Raw genomic sequence first — 18,002 nt, 5'->3', positions numbered from 1 at the left:
GAATAAAAGTAACGTATATTTAGCACATTAAGTATTATCGTTTACGTAAATATTTCCCATCATAGTGTATGAAGATTTAGTTACCAGTCTAGATTTGTTGACAGAACGAGACAGGAAACAATTAATCATAATTGAAGTTGACAGGAACATGCAAATTAACGCGTCTCTATAATGTAAAAAATACCGTATCTAACAAACGATATAAGATAAAGATCTGGTCGGTCATGATTGACACATAATTAAGTTATTTAGATGTTTCCGAATTATGACAGGAAGTAAAATGACCACAGTGATATGAAAACTTTAACTTTACACTGACCTAGATATTAACGACTGTCGTAAATAACACTACAGTCTAGAGTACACATTATTTACAAGTTTTTATGGCAATATAAAATAGTTTCAAGGTTAAAGGTAGTTTAAGAAGGGAGGAATGTACAGCTTACAGAGTTGTGATATTGTTTACATTATCGGATAAATCAGCTGGCCTTTATTAGTGGAATCTTTCACGTTACTGATAAATAGTCTTAATTCCATAATATGATATAATTACGCGTAATTTAGCTGTGGAATTAACTGATGAAGGTACTTTGGACTTTGCGTTCTGTAATTTAAGACAATTTAAAGACTTACTTCCTACATGATCTAGGATGGATACAAATTTTAAGCTAAGTGTGCGAATTATTGAGCGTGATTCCGGGAAGGCGGTATTTTATAAACATGACGGTCAGAGGTTCGAACAAACTCATACAGTGAAAATGAACGCCGACAAGGAATATGATATCATGTTTACGCTTAATCCGGCGATGGGTATTGAGTAGGTTAAATATTTCATATTATATTTACATGCATTATTACATATTTGAAGCATTAGATTTCTTACTTATATGAAGATCATTTAGTTGTAAATAGGTTATAGGAAAAATAAGTGAGCATTACATAACATTTTATATAAATCCTGTTTTATATAGATCTATCATGGACTGAAACAAATTTATTATATCTTCATTTCAAGTTGAATACATGGCTGTAAGTAGGTCAACATTGTTTATCATGTTTGGACTTTGACATCGATAATCTATTTATATCCTTATAGGTTATGACAAATATCAGCAAAACTTAAAACAATATACTTTATTAGGACCTGTTCCTGTACAAGACCTAAAAAGAGTTGAATATGCGCTTTAGTTTCCCCCTAATAATGAATGAAAAAAATCTATCCTTATTTCATAATTCAATTATTATTATTATTATTATTATTATTATTAGGAATAATATAAGCACTTTAAATTATCCTTATATAATTTTCATGAAATACGTCTTAAGAAGATATCAATAAATTCAATTCTAGGAAGGCCCCTTAGTTTATTTGTTTTGGGTTTTTTTCGTTGTTGTTTTTTCTGAGATGTCAAAAACTATAACTAAATAATAACCGTTTATATCTAAGAAATCTTCAAATAAAAAAGCAAGTAATCATTATTTAAAGTAATTTGTACTATTCAATTCATTATGTTTAAGAAAATGAAGTGTATCAAGATGGGTTGTTTACGTTGTTTTAGTGACTATAATCTAGTAGGATCACTTAATTTCTTGTTTCAGAAAACTCTTACTAAATGGGGAAGCTAATAAAATAGATCGTTGTCATGACAACAATGACGAGTACGAGGACACGAGGACTTACGTCACACACTATGAGACAGTGAGCGTTGACGTCTGCAGACGAGGCAAGCGGAGGGAACTTCTTTTTGTACTAGATGTAAGCATCCTTTTATGATTTCAGGATAATTCCCCGTGTAGTTGATTAAAATTGATATTATCACATGTCCCTTTATTAGTTATATCAATTATATTTATATGTGTATACATCTTCAAATGTAAAATATATTAAAATTACGTCCTTTGGCTGATTAATACTACTGTTGGCAAATTCAAGTCAAATTTGTGTAAAGATGTTTTAATGCAGAAATCATTCTATATTTCAGCTAGATAACGGTGTTTATTTGAAACTGAGTGTACAGTGTAAGGTATATAAACTCGGGGAGACCACTCACTGCAGTTGGGGTCAGCAGTTAGCCGGAATAGAGCTGGATTGTAAAATTGAGGAAGGTCAAAATTATGTCCAGATATTACATGAAAAGTATTTCTGAAGCAATACCATCTTAATCATTAACAACTAAAGTGTTAATCTTCATCTCCAACGTGTCATGAAAAAATCTCTAAAGTGGCACTTATCAATGTGATATGTTAAGATGTCAAGTTGTCGAACTGAAAATTGAGTACAAAAGGAGGAGAAGACAACACAAGTTGATCGAAGAAATCTCCCTCTAGGATTACAAGTCGTGTGATGATGGGCAAGGAGATAAGAATTATATATCTTCAGGCAGGATGTATGGCTGATAATATACTAAACAATAGATAAGAAATGAGATATAATGTACTTCATCGTGAAGTCTATCATATACATGTATAGTTTACTTTTTTGTCAGGTTTACTATGATATTATCTTCAGTTTTGTTTTGACAAGAGTCTGACTGCCAATAAAGATGGCTGGCTCTATTGCAGAGAACATTTTAACAAATATGTTATGATTTATATAAAGCTTAAACATGTTAATGCATATTATTGTTGAAACTTTAGCTGAAAATGCATTCAAATTACATTATTACAAAGTCAACGGACATTTATAAGACTAGCTATCTCGCTGTTTATACGGAGTGATATTGTACTGTAACATTTTTACTTCAATGTCTGTGGAGAACTATTTACCTAAATTATGATTTTGAGTTTTTGATATATCACCGTAGGGAACGTGTTACAGTATCGCGTTTTTCGGTTACAGTATAGAATTTCCAAGATGGAGGATTATTTATGGGAAGAGAGGTAGGTGATTTTTATTCAGGGCCATACTACTAGTAGTGTAGTTTCTAAAAGATGTTTTTGTGCTTTGCTTTTAAGGAACAGAATCCGGTATCTAGTCATATATTTCTTCAGACCCTGCACCGCAGATTTATCTCTATATTGTCTCATAAATATGCAGATTTGACGGTTTAAAAATTTGAATCGAGAGACCAACGCATTTTTCTCCCATTCCGACATTATTTAAGCATGCCTAGATAAAGTAAATCTACAAAACGTTAGTCCTTTATGTTTAGAAACGTTTATAAAAGTAAATGATCAGTTAAACCTATTTTCCTGTTGGTAAAATGCGTTTGAAAAAATAAACAATGTTACAGTATAGAGCGAGGTTAATTTTGAATGGTTACAGCATAGACCTAGCGACTTTGATCCAATTTTGTTACAGTTTATACCCAGATTTCGGTTACAGTTTAGATACTTGCCAAATTTCAAACAAAGTTCGTGTATCCATTATTTTTATGAAATAACTCAAACCTTTCTATTTAATACATTCTTGAAAGGTTGTATTACTTTTTTTCTTCAGCAGAAAAGTGATAGTTTGCTATTTTTCTTACTTTAAGTTTGAGATTGAGACTTTTTGCAGAATAAGTAATGTCCTAAGTAAGGACTGTTTTCACGACAACAACAGTAACTTTTATCGAATTGTAATAAGATTAGTCCAATATATAAGACGTTACAGGCTTGTTATAGTTTATGTCGGTCAAGCCAGACGTCTTAATAGTTATTGCTCAAAAACGCATAGCATCATTAAAAATTAAAAAAATGTCTATTGTCTTGCCTTTCAAGCTTTATTCAAAAGCTTATCTTCTTTTCTTTCAATTTCATGCTCAATCATACATAAAAACTCTGAAACAATGTACTTATCAAATTAAAATAAAACATAAACATCAAACTATTTTTGTCTATCAGCCATGCTGGTTAAGCAAGGTGCTTTACAGATTGATTCCAAATTTTTGAACGAAAAAATATATTTGAACACACTGACGGTATATATGGGCAATTATTTCGTTAAAAAAAAATCCGTTAGAATGTTCTGACTCAGTTAAACGCATGCATTTGAATTAGCCAATCAGATTTCGCGCACTGTACGGTCGCCATTTGTTTATCGGCTGTAAAAGGAATTCAAATACATGAGAGGATTTAATCATGATTTTTCGGATGTGACAGTTTTATTATTTTGACAAAAGGTATTTATTTTTTAGTTTTGTTCATAAATAGGTCAAAACTAATGTAAATACACGTTGTCTTAATTGTTTTTCGTTCCGCCCGATTTTCTGGCGGAACATGCTATGGGTTTTTGAGCAATTTCGATATGACGTTGCTTTGCCCAGTAGCAAAAATATCTCAAAGCGACGTCATATTTATAGGACTATAATGAGAGAAGAAAGATATATTATTGCTTGATTTCATTACACATTATAATAATGCCTATTAGTAATAAAATAGAGAAAAAAGAATCCTTAACAGAAGTCCAACACGGTAAACATGAAAATGTTGCAGGCTCAGTTTGACTAAACCTGTTCATGGACGGTAGTGGTAACTGCAAGCTACCGTTCACGCCTCCTAGCACCGGCTTCAGCAGAATTCACATTAAACATGAACTGGTACACTTCAGATTTTTTAACATCTGTGGATGTGTTCATATGGCGGTTATCATGAAACCTTCAATGTGACACGTTATTGCCATTCTATGAAAAGCGGCATATTACCCGCCAGGTTAAAAATTGCGTGTGCCATAAACGAGAATACAATGAGTGAAACTAAACAAAATGAAATTTTGAGAGGGGATCGGCGGTTATGAAGCCTGCATACCATAGATAAGCTGTCAAAAGACACAATTAACAATCAGGCAATACCCTAAGAATGATTAAAAACAGTATTTAAGTGAGCAATACTGCAACCTTAAATTCTATTTTAAGTTGGAATTTCCATCTACCATAATGTATTTTGTAAGTATTTAAAAGGGTTTATGAACATTTTCAATTTTGTTGTCTTCGAATTTCTTTAGGGATTCTGTTTAACTCTATTTTGTTACGTTTGGCTTTCTTGGATTTAAAGTTTCAACGACACTGAGGTCATGTGAAAACATTCCTGCTTTAGTGTAAAGAAAGACCCCAGATACCCTTTGTGAAACATTTCAGACATTCTAGCCTGACTAGAACCACCGACCTTCCGTAAATTAGCTTGATAGATTCCTCACATACAAAGAATCCAAAGTCATGATTGGATGTCAACTACAGCAGTAAATGAAAGACGGCCTTATCCCGACTCTGCCACTATTATGTACCTCCATCACTAGAGAAGATATTGTAATTGTCTGACCTTAATTTATACTCTATAACTTTCAATATTATTTTTATTTTTTAGAAACATGAAAACTGCTATACAGGATGTCTGAAATAAAAAAAAAACGACTTTTAATTTAATAATGACAAAATAATCGTAACTTCAACAAAGAAGCATTCGAAATGACGCCATGATCATGATTTGATTTGAATGCTTTTGGTTCGAGATGAGAAGGGTCTTTAAATATTGCCTTTTTCAAAATCTATGTTTTGGGTTTTCGTATCCCCGATTGCAACCGAAACCATTTGAACAACTTAATTGGTAGAAAGTAATGTAAATTTCATCACATTTAGTCAAGTAGTTATACTGAGCGGATGAGATTATACACACACATGCGTACAACAGACGGACGAATAGCCATCGTGCCAATATATAAGCTCACAGAGATTTAAAAGTCTATGTAACATTCATACATTTTACCTAGTACATGTATAATTATATAGAAAATATCTAGTCTAAACTGTAACCGAAATCTGGGTATAAACTGTAACGAAATCGGATACAAATCGCTAGGTCTATGCTGTAACCCTGCACAAATTACCTCGCTCTATACTGTAACATTGTTTATTTTTTCAAACGCATTTTACCAACAGAAAAATGGGTTCAACTGGTCATTTACTTTTATAAACGTTTCCTAACATAAAGGACTAACGTTTTGCAGATTTACTTTTTCTAGGCATGCATAAATAATGTCGAAATTGCAGAAAAATGCGTTGGTCTCTCGATTCAAATTTTCAAACTGTCAAATCTGCAAATTTATGAGACAATATAGCGATAAATCTGCGGTGCAGGGTCTGAAGAAATATATGACTAGATACCGGATTCTGTTCCTTACAAGCAAAGCACAAAAACATCTTTTAAAAACTAAACTACTAGTAGTATGGTCCTGAATAAAAATCACCTACCTCTCTTCCCATAAATAATCCTCCATCTTGAAAATTCTATACTGTAACCGAAAAACGCGATACTGTAACACGTTCCCTACGTTGTATATAGCGGTTTTAATATAATGCCTTCTTAGTTATTTAATATATTCATACCTTATTTAACACACCATCTTGTTATAGGGCTCTGTCAGCATGGTTATTTTAGCTATAAATATACGCCAATTTTTATTAAAAAAACACGAAAAGTATACAATTATTTTTGTTTTTTACTTCATTCAGCTGCTGTTACGTATTGTTGTTGTTTTTTCTTTATTTTCAAGGTAATTTTTGTTTATATGTGTACATATGCTACAAATATAGCAGTCATTTAATCATCTATTTTGAGTGCTTTAATATATTCGTTTTGAACCTCGCTACATTTATACTAGATATAGATATCGTGGACATCATTTACTATTTGTCTAAGGTCAGAATTATTATAACCATGGTACTGTAAATAACCATATAAAGAACAAAGATTCATGGATAACTTTATACTAATCAACTATAACTATAACTATACTAATCAATGTTTAAGAAAATTAAATACATGTAGATTGCAATCTGAATTTAGTCAGGCGATTGTCAGGTCGCTTGATCATAATTAATGACCATTTTTTACAGATCATGCCGTTTACTGGGTTGTCGTTATCAAGGTAACCGAGTAACCATACGCATTTGCAAATAGTTCCATTAGGCTCTACTTTACAGAACTACTGTACATTTTGTGACCCGCCCAGTACATCTTTCTATAAATAATGTACAGTCATAACTGACAAATTGTCAAGAAAATATGACATAGGTCATTTTATTTGACTGTACTGATGCAAACTTCATAGAAGTTTCCATATTTCATTTCCTTTGCTTAAAGCTGTGAAGCCTGTTTTATATCTCTAGATGTCATTGTTGTTGTTTTTTTTAATGTTTGACGTTCCATATTGTGGCGTCATCCACATTTTACCTGTATCTAATGTATTTACAGTGCAATTATTGTTATTGGCGACATGATGTGACGACAATGCCTATGAATTCATTAAACATAAACATACCATGCACTTATGCTATCAATCTCAATATCTTTACTGTAAATATAAAAAAGTCAACGTCCTATCGTAATATTGATGATCTAGAAGTTTGCCAAGATAAAAAGCTGATAGAAAAAGACTAGTTAACGTAAAACATAAAAGTCACTGAGGATCAGCTATATTTATTGGGTATATCCTTTATACTGGAGCAAGATTTCCAATAAATCGTTAGGGAGCATGTCTGCATAAGGGGGTTGTATTGGAATTTCTCCATGGCACCATTCATAGCCATACAGCATAAAGAGAACAAATATAATATTGTTCAAGTGACAAATGTATTGATTATTTTAAAATTCATTTACATTGAAAGGTTAAGTTGTGATGGTAATTAATAAATTGAGATGTTTAAATTTCGGATTATGATATAATAGTTACATAGTTTACATGTGAATTAATCAACTCAATGACCATTGTGACATGTTCAATCACAGACAGTGTGATGTATTCATGTACATAATTAGCTCTGATAGTAACAGAGCTGAATCTTAATCTAAAATACCGTCATTCATTTGTGGACATACAACAGTTGAACAGTGTTCAATATTACCTTAGTGTATCGGTAAATTATACATCTAGAAGAGGCTTTATTTCATTTACATATTTGATGGCAACTGACTTTAAATTAACATTTCGAATGAGTGCACGTGCTGCCGGTGATGTCGTCTGTTTCAAACAAGATGGCGAAAGGTTTGATCAGACGCATACAGTGAAATTAAACACGGATACAGAATATGACCTCAAGTTCTCTCTAAAGCCTGCAATATACGTAGAGTAAGTAGATATCGTGTGTATGTGCATATGTTCGTATGTGTGAATATACAGGTACATGGATGGATGTTAATTTATTTATATTCATTTGTTTTAAAGAATTTACGATAACTTTTAGCTTCATTTCAGTACTTTAATCATAAAAAGATAGAACTTATAAAAATTGGTTACAGGAATGATTCAAGAACTTTAAATACAATTGTATACAAAACTAATTCAATGTCAAACCGTTACCTTTATTGCAAGATCAAATGCCACATGAATTTGTTTTATTATACTAACATAAAATAACGCAGACTGGACCAAAAGAACTTTATTATCTAGCTTAAGATGTTTTTCAACATAAAAGATCAATTTCGCTGTACATCAAAGATAAATACGAGTTTCCAAGTATAGTAGCAATCTTTTAGAATCTCTCCTGGAACTGTCACAGCACATCACTTACATTGATTTTGTAGTGTCTATTTGAGAGATGTCTATATTGAGACAAATGTCGACTGCTTGGAGGAAGATCAATTATTAATAACGATTAGAAAGCATTACTGTCAACAACTGATTTAAAATTCTATTTAATATAACAAAGTCTTTGTGACATTAGGGTTTGCTTCTGAGATGTTAGTCATATTGCTGCCATACGTGAATGTACCTTAATGATTTGTGCACTACGTTGTTTTATCATTAGTTTGGAATATTCGACCATTTAAACGATGAATATTACTATGTTTGTGGCTCATATCAATGTTAAGATGAACAATTTTCTCAATCGAATATATTTGTTCACTTTGTTTCTTTCCTTTTTTAAATTGAGAAACTACTTTGTTCAGCGATGTTGATTATCGGATTCGTTGTCAGGTCGGCAACTTCGTATTTGTTATAGAAGCCGATGTAAAAAATTACGTTTTCTTCCAAACCGCAGTAAATATAAAAGGCAACAGAAAAATACACATTATACATGTATATTATTTGTAGAGTTGCGTTAAAGCAGTTTTCTTTTAAATCCTTTGCTTCACTCGGGGAAATCATATCCTGCCAGATACATATATTTATATTGAGACTGACCGTTAACTTGTTCGTTTGCAGTAAACTAATGATAAACGGAGAACTGCACAAACTTGAAGTGTGTAAAGAAATAAAGAATGAGAGCGACGAATTACGGAATTACAAGACACAATACGAAACTTCCGGATATGATGTCAGTAAAAGAGGACAGCGGAAGGAACTACTTTTTGTATTAGAGGTATAATTTTGTTTGTTATAAACATTAATTTTACAGACACTTTCAATTAATTGGCTTACATTATATCTCAAATGAACCTAGATGAACATAAACTACAATAAGAAAATGTACTACTTTACTCAACTGCATACATATAATGCAAGATAGTTTAATACTGTAGACATTGTAAAACTTATATTCATACTTATCCAAATACAAATATGAAGGGACGGAATTAGGCGATGCATCTGAATCTATAATCTCAAATATAACTGATGATATACTGGTTGTTTTCTGTTTCATCTACAAGAGCTTGTTATGAGAAATTATGTATTATTTTAAACAAAAATATGTTTAGAAATATAACCTGATAAGGCTTCGTGGTATTTGTGTGAGAATCAATGTCTATCATAGATCTCCCAGAACTTTGGCTCCGAAAATTATTCTGATAAACAATATCTTGCCGTTGCTAAATGGCATTGATTTATAGATCACACAATTTCCTAAGAGGAAGCTTGCTGTTATATTGTTATAATAAATAATGTTATTATACAATCAATAATGCAAGAAGAATGGCAGGATATATTTATAAAAGGAACGTTTCTTTGCTCTTGTTCACAGCTTAAACATTTGTATACTTAGTCGTTTCAATTTTCAAATATATATTCTGCTTTTTCGAGGAAAACTAAAAAAAGATACAAAAGGAGACTTCGACAATTTATTATGTCATTTTAATAAAAAAAAACTTCAAGACGTAAAATGTATAACTTCAGTCAAAACTTTACTTTCTTTTTTTCAAAATTACACTTTTTCATTTCATTTGTATGGGTTTTAGATCCTCTTATATCTAAATTTCTTGATTAAGACTTAAAACGCGTTAACCAAATTGAACGATTAAAGTTCCGCTATTTTACATGAACACATACAATAAAATACACGTACAAAATGTTCCTTCTGAGTATATGAGATGACCTTATGAATGTTTATTTCAGCTAGAGAATGGTGTGTACATGAAGTTTAGTTTACAATGCAAGATGTATAAAGTTGGTGAGACTGACCACGCGCACTGGGGCCAGAAACTTACAGCTATTGACTTTGATTGTAAAATGGAGGAAGGACACAATTATGTTACAGTAACTAAAGAAAAGTATTTGTGATGTTAACTACTAGTTAGAACTGTGAATATTTGTGAAATTTTAATGTTATAATTACATAGACCCATTATAGAACTAGATTGTCGTGATTGTAGGGCGGAATAGTGGAATATAAAAAATTTCCAAATAAAAACAAACGTTATGATACACAGTATCAAAGAGGACATTTTTTTACCTGTTTTTTTGTTCCTATATTCATGTATATTCATTGAAACAGTTAAGAGAAAACACAGATGCCTACTTTGTGATGCCATTTCGGTGTATTGTGTAATAAATTGCCACATCATTTTCCACTAAGCAACTTTTAAATTACGGATAGGACTCTTCAGTTAAAACACTGAGCCGCAAGAGATTCGAAACTTTACTTACTTGATAAACACGAAATATAACGCAAAACGCCATATTACTTAAACATTTATAACTTAATCGCCAAAATTTGACGAACAGTTCACTTTTTTGTGATAGTATCTTGGTCAATGATATACCACTATAGTCTGCTCAAATTCTCAACCGATAAACGCTTGTTTCGTTGTGTTTTTTTTTTTTTTTATTGTTTGTTTGTTTGGCGACACCGTATCGGTCATATGGCAACGACACAGGAAATATGATTTTGGCTAACCTCTGGTGTTTCAAACTTCAAAGCATCACCAGGAATCAAAACAACCTCACATGCTGGAGCTAACAGATACATAGACTCAAGTTATTCAAACCTATTTAGTTGCCACCATGAGTTCACGTGACACTAAAATAAACTATGATATATTCTCTGTCACTTGCCTACTATATATTATATTCTTTGCTGATAATCATAACACCGGCCTGCTATATTATCAGTTGAGAAACAAGACATGGAATGTTATATGTTCTGAGTTGATAAATTTAACTCTTAACTGTAATATCCTAAGTTGATAAACATGATATATTCTTAGTTGATAAACATAACACTGGACTGTTAAACTCCCTCAGTTAATAAACTTAACTCTTAACTGTAATATCCTCAGTCTATAAACATAATATTTGACTGTTATATATTTTTTAGTTGATAAACAAAGCACTTGACTGTTATTTATTCTCTGTTTATAAACATAACACTGGACTGTTAAACATCCTCAGTTGATAAACTTAACAGTGGACTGTGATATATTCTCAGTTGATAAACTCTGGACTGCTACATACTCTCAGTTAATAATCTTAATTCTGCATCGCTTTGTATTCTTTAAACAAGTGTAACAGGTCTATGTTTTGAAGAATTCACAAATAAAACATGTTTTCAACGAAAACTTGAGTCATTTGTTTTCTACAATTATTCATAAAAACAATGTAAGCTGAATAATTATGTTCATAATTTTATTTCATTTGGAATAATGACAATGTTTTCAACCAACAATTTGAGATGGTGATTCTAGTTGTTGCAGGAGGACACCGGAGAAACTACAATACTTGTCACCCCAATACGTGTGGTCAGCTGACAAACTCTGTACAGATACATCATCACCTGTATTATAATGACATTGTCAGTATCTTAGTAATTAAATCACATTTCAAATTGACCATCATCAAACTGGAATGATGTCCTTTTGAATTAACAGTTATTTATAAATTGAAGTAAACAGAATTAACAACTCCGATAATCAAGTCGGTATATCAGGTAATATGTAAATGTTTCATGTACATGTATATTTTGTATGAAAATTATCTAATCGAAAATGTATGATTTATATTGCCATGGAAAAGACCAAATTATTTTCTAGGTCAAACAAATACAAAAAAGTTGTAAACACTTTCCTTATACGACTAACGGAATACGACTAACCTTTACTCAGATGAACAATGACTATTTGTGTAGCGGACCCATGCCTATTGTCAGTTCCTCTTTCATACATCCTCACTACGTCAGATCCATTAATTTCGATAGATGCAGCAAATTCTACATTTTTCCCGGATAATAGTGTAGTAGAAAACATGTAAAGTCCACTGACTGGTGCCACGAAGACACCATGGTGATTGTTATAACCATTGCCAATGTTCGTGATGACGTCAGAGAAGACGATGTTTTGATGAACGCCAATATGTCCTACATTAAGTTTATTTAATGTTGCCGAAAACGCTACTGTGTCATACGATTGTCTTCTAACTATCAAATAAAGAAGAAAGCATACACCACTTCTGTTTGGTAATATATCTCATTTAAAAGCCTGGCAGGAATGATTTTCATTTTGATTTCTTAAAATGTGTTTTAAAAATGTATAAAAATGTGTATAAAAATGTGTATACTCGAATACCAACGGTTGTAAATGGTGAGATTTTACCAAATGTAATTCAAATCAGTTTGCCCATTAGTTCGGAAGGTCCTAATAAATAAAATAAAATTTTCTTCGTAAACATCTAATTAATATCACTGGGTACCAATCTGACACTTACGATCGGATAACTGAATAATGTATGCTATAATATTGTATGCTTTGATAAAATGATAATTACAATGATAAAACAAATAAGAAGAATGATTTTGAACTATCTAAAACTGGACTTACGTGTCTAATTTTATAGGTTTGTGAAAAACGTGGCTTATAAGGTAGGGTGTGAGCCGAAAACTTCATTACCGCTAAATCTTCTCTTCTGTTACAAAGTTTGATTTTCACAATGTCCTCATCAGTGCAACCACTCTTTATAAAGAAAATATAGAAAATGATTAAGTACCTCTACGTGTGTAATTTTCCATGTCTGACGCAGTGACGCACTGGCTATTTAGTTTTATAAGTGTTTCACCATGAACAACACCGATATTTTTCTGTTTCTCAATAGCGCTTTCAAGTTGCTCTATTTTTTCTTGTTGGCTACGGACTAAATTTTCTAACGTTTCCATTCGATGTAGCAGTTTTCCTGAATCTCCTCTGCCTAAAGTCACTGTTTCATCACTAGAAGCTGCCTTACCAATTAGCAGGACTATAAAACATAATATTAACTTCTGAAACATAATGAATATCTTCACTACAATAAAAACAAATGTATTGCATGTAAGCCAAGTTATAGAGTGTAAGAGGTCATCTAATCTGCTGAGCGGTTCTTTATATGGATCAGATAACCTAGTTAGGTTGCCTTAATTCAGATCTGTAATTTAAACACTTTATTATAATATATTGAAATAATAAAGATTTTATATTTTTGTATAACATATTTCTAAAAAAAAACGACTGTAAATGGATTGGTAACTATCGAGGGACTATAGAAGGGTCGGATAGCATTTCGATTTTTTTTAATTACAGTTCATAACAAACATAATTCAAAATAATAAAACTGATCGTTCAATTTCTTGAAAATACCATCCTCATATGGGAGTTTAGCAAGGATATGTTTAACCGGAAACCAACATATCTTCTAAACAATGCACATTTCGGTGAAAAATATAAATTGGTCCCCATGAATACGGTAAATTGAAGATATCAGGTACATAATCTATTGTATGGGGCATTTTTCTTTGTAGATTAAACAATGGAAGTATAAGCATGCCCATTGATTGGCTCATTTTTGCTGGGATTTACTTATTGTGACGACACAGAAAGGGAAAGCGACCAGATGCTCGTTCATTTGTTACTTTTTTCTGGGCTTTCATATTGTGACAACAGGGAACGTGTTTTTATGTTTGACTATGATTCAAAAGAGAAAGAACATCAAAACACTCGACAACCTGGTTAATACTTGTGGGCTACGCCCCCCCCCCCCCCTCGTACAAATCAAATAACATCGTGTTTCGATGATGCTCTTTCTATTACACATTTATAGAAAAGACTGTTAAATACCACATCAACATGTATGTTTAAAAGCGAAAATGTTGGTCATTTCATTTTGAAAACAGTTTACTTGCCGACGTAGATGTATCAATGTTCATATACAATTGTAAGACACAATGATTGATTAATTCTTTTACGGTATTGGCAGACAAACCTAGAAGAAGATAAGTGTTACCATATCACGCAACATGACATTGATTTTAGTTCATCTCTGTTAATATACCTCCAGTTCCAAGAGACAACTAGTTATATAAGGCTATCTAAATGATGCAAAGTTACAATGATTCATCATGTTATTTTAATGTTAGGACGGATTGTTGATACTGAACTCAGTTCCCCGAATTATTACGTCAAGTATACAACTTTAAATGTTCTGGTTTTATTTCTCTCAAAGAATTGAAACTTTAGATGTTTCAAATTCATTTCCTCTTTTCGCGCGAATGTTAGACTAAATCATGTTATTCGATGTTGGCTTTAAAAGATATTGATTCCTGACACATGGTGTGATATGTACAGAGATTCGCGACAATATAGCGTGATATAATCAGACAAGCTGCTTCATTTACTGATAAGGTAAACTGATTTTGCTGTGTTGGGCTTTCTTTAGGGACTCTGTATTTATATATTATATATAGAGATCTTTAATCGACTGACACTGCGCAGTATCAGGTAAATTATAAATATAAGAATTAGTATATGAATATCTATTGCAAAATCAAAATGAAATAAAGTTTTGGCTTAAATGTTTGTAGTTTACAGATAAGGGAGCGACTTTGCGAAATGTGTCAAACACGTTTTACATCTATAATGGGACTTACGAACATTTTACGTCCCGGACCTAAATGATAATGACTGATTAGCAAAGAGTAAACGGTCTGTAGAATGAGTTATCTATCATATTTATCAGCGTATTGCTGCTGTTGTTGTTGTTTTATTAATTGTTGTTGTTGTTTGTTTTTTTCGGGTGTTTTTTTTTCTTTCGTACTTTGTATACAATATATAAATTATATTAAAATATTTTATCTATACCAATATATCTGTTGATGGAATTCTCACATAGGAAAGACATTTCTGTAACAAAACAACGTTGTAACAAAACGGCCATGTTCTGCATTTGGGTGATGTCAACCGTAGCCAATCGAGAAATTTATATTTACCATAAATATAGCTTCCTATCATATAATTGTGAAATCAGTTAAATCATTTACTTGAAATATACGTAATTCAGAAATTTGATTCAAACAAAAAATGCAAAAACATTAACATAGATGTATATTTGATAAAGATGTACAAACTTTATTCCAAAATCTTTTATTGTAAAACAGAAAAGAAAGCTACTGTATCAAAGTTATTTTTCTTTTCAAAGACAAATTATTGTCACGGTAGAAGAAATATAAATATCACAGAAAGTATCGGGCTGTTAGATATCTAACATAGCCGTTAGATAAATGTTTGTAAAGGTTCTGAAAGTGGCATTGTTTTGCAATATAAATCATGGAGATATTAAAAAAAATATACATGTCACTGTAAGAGATCAAATGATGAATGATATACACAGAATGTCATGTACACTATACTTTCTGGTCGTCGGACTCCGGTACTGAAACAATAATTTCTGTACGTGAAGTTATTTGATTTCCGTTTGTCTTTTTCTCTATTTGCCATCCTATCTTCAGAACACTGTAACAAGACAAGTTTATTTGAAAAGTTACGGATAAGGAAAATCTAAAGGATTAAGAATTAATTAATACATTTTAAATGTTATCTTTATTATTATTGTAATAACAATTATTGCATGAAGCAGCAGTGTCATCATCATCATCATCATCATTATCACCATCATCATCGTCATCATCGTCATCATCATTACGGTATTATTTATTGTAAATTTTCAAATGTACAACTTTGCGTTTTTAAGTCACTGGCTGTTGTAATTTATGGTGTAATGCGACATTTTGGGTTTTTTATCTGACAGTATCAATACATTTTGTGTTACTTACAGTGTTAGAATAACGCAGACGGCATCGAATCCTCCCAGCACGAGGAACACGAGTCCCCGCATGTAGGACACAGTCTCGGCGTAGACAGAACTAGTGATGATGTTAGACAAAAGATGAGATACAACTTCTAATGTTCCAACAGCGCTGAATATGGCTCCTGTCACATAAAATACATTAAATTTTACATCTTAAATACTTTTTTTCAAGGATCTATATAAGTCTGTTTTATACTTTTACTTCCATGTTATTGCTGGAATATATACCCTAGAAGTAAAGTCGCATCACTATTTAATCGTTAAAAGTGCATAAAGGTTACATTCATTTATGATATCTATAAACAGACATTTATCTTTACTACAAGAATTCGTTGGAAATTCAAGGGGAGATAATCAATATTGTGCACAGTCAATAGCAATAGGTTACATATCTGGCATGTTGTTTTTTTCCAGGAGGTAAGTTAAACGGACTCCACTTAGGTTCGTTTGACATCACGGTACTGGAAATATTTTTTTAAGATTAATGCTCCAGTTGATGCAAGTCCAGACCAATAACTTGTGTGCAAAATTTCAGATCGTTCCTTCATTCCGTTTTTTTTTCCAGAATAAGTATTCGTATTGTGTAAAATGACCAAAAATCAAATCGGGATAAGAATAGCACAAATACATAAATTTCTATTTAATCGGAGCATATTTCTTTATTATATTTTGCAAATCTTTCTGTCTTAGTGCTCCAGCTGATCTATGTAAATGAATTAAAATTTTATGTTTTTATACTATTGGACCTCAGTGGAGTTCCTTTCATAAATTGTGACTTTGATATTTTAAAGTCAGATAATGATTTGCTTATAACAGTAAATACCTTGTTTTTCAGGTGGTGTTAAATGTGAAAGGATACTTCGATGCATTGTTACAGAAAGTGGTCCAAAACAACCAACAGCTATAACTGAAAGTATAAATAAAGTTTTCATAAATCTTTCTCAATAACAACATGGTTTCGTACGTAATTATTAGTGTTTATAGTTTGGATATATTTAGGACACCTTGATGTTCACCACTTTATTTTCTATTTCTAATTCATTAATAACCACAAACTTAAAAGAAATGTTCTTTGCTCTTTGCGTAAATGTAGATATATCACTAAAATGTGTATAATTTTTTATTAAAACTAATATAAAATGAATGGTGTGACAGAGAAAAATATTTAGCGGTCTACACCCTAACTGTAATATTGACAACTGTAAGTCATTGTCTGATTAGATAAAGTATAATGTCAATGTACTTTCTATATGTACAATCAAGTCAATAACAATAATCTATATTCTACATGTATGATAACTTATACATGCACATAATCGTCTATCAACTGACGTGTTGTAACCAGTTGAAAGTTGAAGACAAAAATCTAAAATAAATTTTCTAATAAGTTGATTGCTTTGCTAGCATGTTTCAAAATGTATAATAGTTTCCTCTGTTAAATCAGATTTGATTAGAAATTGATATCGATATTTCCATGCTTTCGTATATATCTAATAAAGAGTTTGCTTACTACAATAATATGTTGTATCATCCGCGACAAACGCTGTCCAGAGAAAGGCGGCAGTATAAGAGGCGGTGCCTATCAGGCATATCCAGATCTCGTCCAGAAACAGTTGAAACAACTTCACAGACGTTAGTCCAATAAACATGAACGCCAGCGTCCTTACTGCAGCATAGACCCCTACTTTGGTTACACTCCAGCAAAATGGCGGGGCAAGTTGATAAAGGGTTTCAGTTGGCAGTCGGGGCACTATAACTTATACTG

At 31.8% G+C, this 18,002-nt stretch overlaps 4 protein-coding genes across 4 annotated transcripts; 2 read left to right on the top strand and 2 right to left on the bottom strand.

Annotated features, from left to right (window-relative positions):
* The first annotated feature begins 229 nt into the window (after positions 1 to 229).
* Positions 230 to 2,790, top strand: LOC132727933 (CB1 cannabinoid receptor-interacting protein 1-like). The gene is made up of 3 exons (XM_060713530.1): positions 230 to 817; positions 1,600 to 1,756; positions 1,983 to 2,790. The coding sequence occupies exons 1-3, from the start codon at positions 651 to 653 to the stop codon at positions 2,145 to 2,147; spliced, it is 489 nt and encodes a 162-aa protein (XP_060569513.1). The 5' UTR covers positions 230 to 650; the 3' UTR covers positions 2,148 to 2,790.
* A 3,467-nt stretch (positions 2,791 to 6,257) lies between these two features.
* On the top strand, positions 6,258 to 10,944 carry LOC132727929 (CB1 cannabinoid receptor-interacting protein 1-like). Its single transcript, XM_060713526.1, has 3 exons — positions 6,258 to 8,044; positions 9,122 to 9,278; positions 10,250 to 10,944. Exons 1-3 carry the CDS (start codon positions 7,878 to 7,880, stop codon positions 10,412 to 10,414), a joined length of 489 nt encoding a protein of 162 aa, XP_060569509.1. The 5' UTR covers positions 6,258 to 7,877; the 3' UTR covers positions 10,415 to 10,944.
* Positions 10,945 to 11,746: 802 nt separating this feature from the next.
* Positions 11,747 to 13,445, bottom strand: LOC132727928 (complement C1q-like protein 4). Its single transcript, XM_060713525.1, has 3 exons — positions 13,112 to 13,445; positions 12,225 to 12,545; positions 11,747 to 11,906 (listed from the first exon to the last, which is right to left on the bottom strand). Exons 1-3 carry the CDS (start codon positions 13,386 to 13,388, stop codon positions 11,788 to 11,790), a joined length of 717 nt encoding a protein of 238 aa, XP_060569508.1. The 5' UTR covers positions 13,389 to 13,445; the 3' UTR covers positions 11,747 to 11,787.
* Positions 13,446 to 15,747: 2,302 nt separating this feature from the next.
* LOC132727932 (lysosomal proton-coupled steroid conjugate and bile acid symporter SLC46A3-like) lies at positions 15,748 to 17,995 on the bottom strand. The gene is made up of 4 exons (XM_060713529.1): positions 17,748 to 17,995; positions 17,061 to 17,144; positions 16,203 to 16,359; positions 15,748 to 15,882 (listed from the first exon to the last, which is right to left on the bottom strand). Exons 1-4 carry the CDS (start codon positions 17,884 to 17,886, stop codon positions 15,774 to 15,776), a joined length of 489 nt encoding a protein of 162 aa, XP_060569512.1. The 5' UTR covers positions 17,887 to 17,995; the 3' UTR covers positions 15,748 to 15,773.
* Between the last annotated feature and the right edge of the window lie 7 nt (positions 17,996 to 18,002).

The sequence above is a fragment of the Ruditapes philippinarum genome, unplaced genomic scaffold (assembly GCF_026571515.1).
Source record: "Ruditapes philippinarum isolate M1 unplaced genomic scaffold, ASM2657151v2 ctg2480_1_1_1_1, whole genome shotgun sequence".
NCBI classification, from domain to species: Eukaryota; Metazoa; Mollusca; class Bivalvia; order Venerida; family Veneridae; genus Ruditapes; species Ruditapes philippinarum.
Note: the sequence above shows the minus strand (reverse complement) of the source record. Positions and strands in the feature narration are given on the sequence as shown.

Bases quoted from the DNA above. Each gene is read 5' to 3' on its own strand.
- LOC132727933 (XM_060713530.1), top strand. From the start codon at position 651: ATGGATACAAATTTTAAGCTAAGTGTGCGAATTATTGAGCGTGATTCC. The intron at 818-1,599 runs GTAGGTTAAATA...TTCTTGTTTCAG, and splicing joins AATCCGGCGATGGGTATTGA to AAAACTCTTACTAAATGGGG. The intron at 1,757-1,982 runs GTAAGCATCCTT...TCTATATTTCAG, and splicing joins AACTTCTTTTTGTACTAGAT to CTAGATAACGGTGTTTATTT.
- LOC132727928 (XM_060713525.1), bottom strand. From the start codon at position 13,388: ATGTTTCAGAAGTTAATATTATGTTTTATAGTCCTGCTAATTGGTAAG. The intron at 12,546-13,111 runs GTACTTAATCAT...TTTATTTGATAG, and splicing joins GGAAAATTACACACGTAGAG to TTAGAAGACAATCGTATGAC. The intron at 11,907-12,224 runs GTTAGTCGTATT...ATTATAATACAG, and splicing joins CATTGTTCATCTGAGTAAAG to GTGATGATGTATCTGTACAG.
- LOC132727929 (XM_060713526.1), top strand. From the start codon at position 7,878: ATGGCAACTGACTTTAAATTAACATTTCGAATGAGTGCACGTGCTGCC. The intron at 8,045-9,121 runs GTAAGTAGATAT...GTTCGTTTGCAG, and splicing joins AAGCCTGCAATATACGTAGA to TAAACTAATGATAAACGGAG. The intron at 9,279-10,249 runs GTATAATTTTGT...TGTTTATTTCAG, and splicing joins AACTACTTTTTGTATTAGAG to CTAGAGAATGGTGTGTACAT.
- LOC132727932 (XM_060713529.1), bottom strand. From the start codon at position 17,886: ATGTTTATTGGACTAACGTCTGTGAAGTTGTTTCAACTGTTTCTGGAC. The intron at 16,360-17,060 runs GTATTTACTGTT...TTTATGTGACAG, and splicing joins AACACCACCTGAAAAACAAG to GAGCCATATTCAGCGCTGTT. The intron at 15,883-16,202 runs GTAAGTAACACA...GTCTTGTTACAG, and splicing joins GTCTGCGTTATTCTAACACT to TGTTCTGAAGATAGGATGGC.